The sequence below is a fragment of the Panthera tigris genome, chromosome D1 (assembly GCF_018350195.1).
Source record: "Panthera tigris isolate Pti1 chromosome D1, P.tigris_Pti1_mat1.1, whole genome shotgun sequence".
Classification (NCBI taxonomy): domain Eukaryota; kingdom Metazoa; phylum Chordata; class Mammalia; order Carnivora; family Felidae; genus Panthera; species Panthera tigris.
The window spans coordinates 7,505,704-7,512,855 of record NC_056669.1 but is presented as its reverse complement, the minus strand read 5'-3'; the positions used below and the strand labels follow the sequence as shown (position 1 = coordinate 7,512,855).

Here is a 7,152-nt window from a genome sequence, read left to right as displayed (position 1 = left end):
ACAAGTGAAAACATAGGACCACACACACAGACTTATACACTTCCTACCAATGTTATCTGTAATTGCCAAAAATGGAAGTCTTGCCCCCGTTGGTAAATGGTGAAGGGATAAACAGGTATGGTCCGCACAACGGATTACTACCCAGCAATAAAAGGAACGAACGCTTGATATGCACTGCAAATTGGATGAATTTCAAGATGATGTTGAGTGCCAGAAGCCAGACAAAAATGAACGCACGTTGCGTGACCCCATTGACAGAAAATTCTAGCAAACGTAAACCGATCTATAGTGACTCAGGGGCTGTCTGGGAAACGGCGGGGGGGTGGGGAGAGGACAACAGGAGGAAACTTTTAGGGGCTACGGATGTGTATGTCCATTGTCTGTCGTGCATGTGTAGGGATGTGTGCACATGCCAGTGTTTATCAAACCGTGTACTTGAACATGAGCAGTTTATTCAATATCACTTGCACGTAAGACTGGGAAGGAAGGAGGTATAGACAGCGATCAGAGTTATCTATACCACAAAGGGAGAGAGAGAGAGAGCAACAGAGCTGTGGCTGCCAAGGGATGGTGGGCGGGGTGCCAGTTGTGGTCGCGATTTAAGTTCTGGTGTGTAAGTGAAAGACCCTGCCGCCCAGCAGGGAGGGAAGGCTGAGGATGCCGTGGAGAGGGAACGATTGTGGAAGGGCAGGGGGCACCCAGCCCGGGCAGGGGGTTGGCCCAGGGCGGGAGCGTAGACAGTCCCCCCCATCCCTCCCCAGCGGCCGGAGGGGAGGCCAGGCGGGTGTGCAGTTCAGGGAAGGTGTCCTGACTATTTCTATTTTCTCAGTAAAATCGACATTAATCGACATTAAAATCGACTATTTCTATTTTCTCAGTAAAATCACAGGCCAAGAGTGAAGAAGGGCAAGCTCTGGAGGTCTGAGAGGGAAGCGGGAGGAACAGTGGTCTCGGAGAGCAGGAGGCACTGAGTGTGAAGGCCACTACATGACGGTGGTCAGAAATGCTCTGGGGGTGGGGGTGGAGGTGGGGGTGGGGGGCTGTCCAGGCGGCACCTGCCGCCAGGGTGCCCCCAACACTTTTGGGAAGTGGGCCTTGCTCCTCGGACTTCACCCCTGCCAGCAGATCCGCGGGCCCTCCCCGCGACGGTCACTCCCCTGGCCATCGAGCTACCCTCTTCCCCTGGCTCACCCCCCACTAGCACCATGCAGGCTGGCTGGCTGGCTGGCTGCCCGTCCTCGACGCACAGCTGGCTCTCAGGGCGGTGCCTGGCCCGCAGCGCAGGCCACAGGGGCAGAGGCCCAGGGCCGCTCCTCTCCTCCCACCCATCTACGCCCTACATCTCTGTGCCCGTTTCTTCTGTCGCCCTAGGTTTCTCCACCTTGCTCCGCGTCTCGGGAGACTGCACAGCTCACCTGTCAAGGCAGCTTGCTTTCTGGCTACAGGGGCAATCGCCAGGTCCCGGGATTCATTCTCTGGGCCGGTTCCCCGTGGTCACCTCCGGCTGGCTGCACAGAAAGGTCAAAGCCCAGCAGTCTCTCCTTCCCGGCCCCGCGCCCGCACCCCCACTTCCTTCAGGGGGAGGAGTGGGAACACTCCAGCAACCAGCCTCAGGTAGACTCTCCGTCATGATTTCCTCACACCCTGCCCTGGCCTGTGTAAATAATCCTTTTATTGAATCCCCTTAGAATAATGCTAATTTGTGTGTGCCATCTGTTTCCTGCTGGGACTCTGACAGAACCCTATCTGTGAATAATGATTTTAATAACTCTCTGAATTCCATTAGTGCCTCGCTACTCAAATGTGACCGGGGGACAGTGGCACAGCATCACCTGAAAGCGTGAAAGAAACGCGGACTCTCAGACCCCACCTCAGACGTCCTGATCCGGGATTAGCCCTCTGGAAAGACGCCCCTGGTGCTTCCCTGGCACACTCACATCCAGGCAGCACGGCATTAGAGTATTCTGCGTTTACTGAAGCTCTTCTGGGTACAAAAACCCCAAAGACTCACTCAGACTGGTTGAGGCAAGGGGGTCTTCTACCCAAGGCAGTGAAGGAGACAGACTTACGCAGAACTCTGACAGGACCATGGAGAAGGTAAAGCCTTATGAAGACCCTAAAGGGCCGTGTGGACCCCAGAGACCTCAGCAAGAGGGGTCTGCAGGCCTTCACTGTTCCAGCCTGGATTTTCCATGGATTTGCCTCATGTTCCATGACCAACGGGGACCCCTCACCACTTACTCTTTTTTCCAGAGTTCTTGTTCACTCACAGCTGTGCCCACCTAACTCCCAATCTGAGCTCACTTTCTGCCCATCGTGCTCCCTGGTCTGTCTCCTAACCCTATTTTGTGGACTACCTAAACTTCCGTTGCCCAACGTGTCCCTGTTCGGACGGAGCTTTCGGTCTCAGCCTCTCTAACAGGCTCATGGCTAGCTGCCAATTCCTGACCAATTCCAGCAGGTACCAGGTATACAGACGGGTCCGATCAGCAGGGCCTGGGGAAGAAAATCACACTGTGATCACACTTCTGGTTAAAATGGTCTTAGGGGTGTCTGGGTGGCTCAGTCGGTTGAGCATCCGACTCTTGATTTCATCTCAGGTCCTGATCTCATGGTTGTGAGATGGAGTTCTGCATCGGGCTCCAATACTGAGCATGGCCAAGCAGGCCTGGGATCCTCTCTTCTCCCTCTTTCTCTGCCCTTCCCCCAATCGCTCTCGCTCACTCTCTCAAACTAAATGAATAAAATAGTCTTCAAAGAGCTGAAACAAGGTTTCTAAATATTGGTTGCAGGCTCTTTCCCCTCTACCTACATCACCACCTCCCATCCCTGCTCCCCCCCACACCCCCCACACCTCTCAGGAACATCTGCATCCTCTGGCAGACTCTGACACGCATGGAGATGACTCTTCATGTTCAGGGTATTTCAAATGTTGTATAACAAAATTAATTACATTTAATTAAACTTACCCATTTTTTATAGCTCCCAACAAATCTAAAATGCCACGTTAAGCTTATAAGACGGCAGCCTTCCAAAGGATTGGGCTGTTGGGTGTATCTGCTCTAAAAGGCTCATGTAATTTCAGGGATCATTTTACACGAGTGGGTAATAGCCTCTTGGCCTCAGTTATGCATCAAGCAAGAATTAGCCTCTGGGTCCTCGGCCAAGTCACTATCTATGTCCCCCCTTCCTGCACACCAGCAACAATGCTAACGCAGAATTTCCACCTCCTTTCATAATGCACGAAAACTATGAGCCTGCTTCTCCTTCCCCCCACTATATGGGAGCAGGGGAGGGAACATTTTGTATTTCTCACAAGCAAAGAGCCTGACATATGGTAGTTGCTGAATTTATTAACATTTATTGAATGGATGAATGCTCTTACTCATTGGCTATTAAGTTTCTCTTATCTTTTTTCTCTGAAAAAAGTCTTTCTCCCCAAGTCTTAGAGGATTTCTTGCTCCCCAAGATTTAGAGGGGATGTGGTGGCCACAGGTCTAACATGTCTTCTCACTTGGACCCAGACTGAAGCAGTACCCTCTCTCTGGTCCTAGTATCAAGGGAGACGGCTGACGGAACATCAATACACCCTAAAGGCTCTACTTATAACTGGCCCACAGTCACTTCCACACATTCCATGGGCTAGAGTAAGCCATGTGGCAGGCCCAACAGGAGGGGAGGAGAAAATTATGCTTTGCAAAGCAAGGAGGGGGGGTGGGTGTAGTGAATATCTGCTAAAAAGTAATACTATACAGTCAACACCGAACAAAATCTACCCTGTGTTGTTTACCTGAGTTTTCTATCAACGCTGTTCTGAGGTTTTAACTAGTTTTCAAAACCAGCAAACTAAAATCCCCTACAATGTATAGATTAGTCAGGATCTATTCAGTTCGAGGGACAGAATACAACTCAAACTACTTTATGAACTAAAGGCGTGGCAATATATCTATTGAATGTTCACAAACACGGAATAAAACTGCCTTAATCCTTCTTTTGGGTTAGAACAAACAAAATCCAAAATTGCACAAAGTGAATTCAATGGTGAACCCTCAGTGTATATACACTCTTGACAAACTGAAATAGGTAAACCTTCAGTTTACATACTTCTGTCCTTTGGAAATATTCAAGGCCAAGAAATCCTGTACCATATCATTTAATTTCAAAATCTTCCCTGGCTGTCGTACCCTAAATTCCTTTCCCATCAATTTTCCCCAAAAGAGCCATTTCATCCAGGTGTCAAATTTCTTAACACCCTATATCCTTCCTACCAGAGGGGGCAATGCACACAACATACCTTAAATCATTTTGGTCTCTTGCTATTCGTTCATTAATTCCATAAGCCTTACCGAGAACCTGTTAAAGGGCAGGTGCTGTATTTAGCTCTGGGAGTGCACAGGATGGGTAAGCACAGACAGTCTAGAAATTTGTCACATAACAGGGGCAAGAGGCTTATAAACAACATCTGGAACACTGCATGATAAGCACGGTAACAGAAGCAAGAAACAGCTCAGCTCAGCGCTACGCAGATAACTGCGGCCACAGTGGAACGCTCAGCTACAGAAATGGGAGGCTGGTGGCACCAGCTGGTGGTCACTGGAGTAATGTCTCAAGGAGAATCTGAACTCTGACTGAAGACAGAAGCTGGGAAGATAAAGGAAAAACAGTGGATAGAAGAGTCACATGCAGAGGAATCAACGGAACCAGCCAAGTGAAGGGTGGTCGAGTTTCTCTGTGCTGCCCTTGAGGGACACCGATCACACCAAGCAGAGACATTACGGAGTCAGGCTGAGTTGGAAGTGTCTGTGGGATATGCAGGAGGGATACTTCCTTGGATTCGTGAGTGATTTGCACTCAGTTATTGAAATTTATTTGTGTATGTTTGTACACGGAGTGAGCAGCAGCTAGGGCAGAGAACAACGAGGGGGTGACAAATCTATGGTAGAACCGGCATGCCAAAGCCAGATTTCTTTCCCCACAAAGAATAACCAAAAACAGGTTCTGTCTTGTTCTGCTTCTTACTCATTACTAGGAGCTGGCTCGGTGGGGGGCTCCGTGGTGCCTGCCGAACAAGGCACTTAAGAGAAGACTAGGGGCGCCTGGGTGGCTCGGTCAGTTAGGTGTCCAACTTCGGCTCAGGTCATGGTCTCACGGTTCATGGGTTCACGCCCCACGTCGAGCTCTGGGCTAATACCTTGGAGTCTGGAGCCTGCTTCAGATTCTGTGTCTCCCTTTCTCTCTGCCTCTCCCCCATTTGCACGCTGCCTCTCTGTCTCTCTCTCAAAAATGACATAAAGATTAAACAAAAATTAAAAAAAAAGAGAGACCTACAGCCTACTGGGTGCTCGCTACAGGGCTGGATGTGGAGCACAGTCTCCAGGTGTAGGAATGGTACAGGTTTCAAAAGTGGCCACACAATCTGCCAGTACAAGCTAAGCGATTATCTTCAGGAAAGCTAATTTAAGAACATGATAAATTCACTGTCTGGAACTGGCTAAGCATTGTACTCAGGGATCTTGCCCTGAGAGTGCTCTTATATTACTGGACACAATGAAAACATTAGTATTTTATAGGAAATATGTTTATTATTGATCGTTGCAATTCAAAAATACTCTTTTCTCGGGACTGGTCCATCTTACTCTCTTTAGAGATATTAAATACATCAAAAATGTGAGCAATTTTGCTTAATAATACACAGAAATTTCTGTATGGTAAGCAAGATAGGAATTTCTAACAATGAAACAAGGTCTCCAGAAGTTGTCAGTAAAACAAAGGAAGCATTTCGAGTGACAAGATGTAGGAATCCACGGATTAAGATCTAACAGAGCACATGCTGGAAAATGGGATCAAGAAACTTGGTAATCCACCCTCACTCTGAGTTTGCTCTGGGATGGCACAAGCATGTCCCGTGAAAGGGGCTTAGAGACAGAACTGCTTTGGTCCGAGGACAGATCCTTTGGGCACGGGACTCATGTTACCTAAGTGCCCCAAAGCCAACTGTTTTTTTCAACTTCTTGTCCACATAATCATGACCAGAGGTCTCAAGGAGAAGAGCACGGAGCATCTAGCTTTGACTTTTGAGCAGATGTAACACCAGCTCTTCATCCTCTGCTAAAGACAGGCCTGTGTCCAAAGGCTCTAAGGTCTCCCACTTGGCCTTCTTTCTGTTACGACTCGTGGGTCCCACGTCTTCCACTTCGCTGTTGTTCCTTTTCCTCATTCCCTGCTTCTTCTTGGTATCACTGGTGGGAACAAATCCAACGATTTACTTGATAAACAACTAAATCCATTATGAAATCAAACACTTAAAATAGGACAAAATCACCAATAACAGAGAGTTGGTAAAGTGATATTATTACTCAAGAGAGAAAGAAACTGTAACAGCATCAGGATATCTGTATGTCATAAGTACCTTCCTATTAACAGATGGGGGCAGAAGGCCTACCATGCACCAGGCACTGCACAGGCAGTCTCATCCAATCCTCACAATTCTAGGGAGCTACAGTTATATCATCCACAACCTGGGGACACTGATGGCCTGCACTCTGGCTCCTATCTGTGCTTGTCCTGCCACAGCAAACTGCCTGTATTAAAGTTAGATTACTGTTTTGGTAGCAATCTGTAAGCTAACAGATACCAGGATACCAGATACTAACATCTGTTGTATGAAGTTGTGATATACAGGTTTAGAGTAAAAGAGAACCTCAAATGTCAAATTATTTAAGACATCAAATAAACTTTCTCCATTTAATGGGGTGCCTGGGTGGCTCAGTCGGTTGAGCGTCCGACCGGCTCAGGTCACAATCTCACAGTCTGTGAGTTCGAGCCCCGTGTCAGGCTCTATGCTGACAGTTCAGAGCCTGGAGCCTGCTTTGGATTCTGTGTCTCCCTCTCTCTCTGCCCCTCTCATGCTCTGTCTCTCTCAGTCTCAAAAATAAATAAATAAACAAACAAACAAACAAATAAAAATTAAAGTCTATATCTAAGACCCAAACATTGTCTTGAAAAAACAAACATTATTACAGTATTCCACTCCTACCACTTTTATTCAACATAGTACTGGAAATCCTAGCTGCTGCAATCAAACAAGAAAAAGAAATAAAAGGCATTCAGATTGGTTAAGGAAGAAGTAAAACTGTCACTATTTCCAAATGA

The 7,152-nt window shown here is 47.7% G+C and overlaps 1 protein-coding gene across 2 annotated transcripts in view; it reads right to left on the bottom strand.

Moving 5' to 3' along the window:
- Positions 1 to 5,560: 5,560 nt before the first annotated feature.
- Positions 5,561 to 7,152, bottom strand: part of DDX10 (DEAD-box helicase 10) — a 270,692-nt gene continuing 269,100 nt past the window's right edge. The window contains exon 18 of one of the 2 annotated variants that reach the window (XM_042959588.1): positions 5,561 to 6,239. In XM_042959588.1, coding sequence (XP_042815522.1) covers positions 6,062 to 6,239 — 178 coding nt within the window. In that variant the 3' untranslated portion in view covers positions 5,561 to 6,061. The remainder of the gene's footprint in view (positions 6,240 to 7,152) is intronic. The other variant, XM_042959589.1, reaches the window with a different exon arrangement.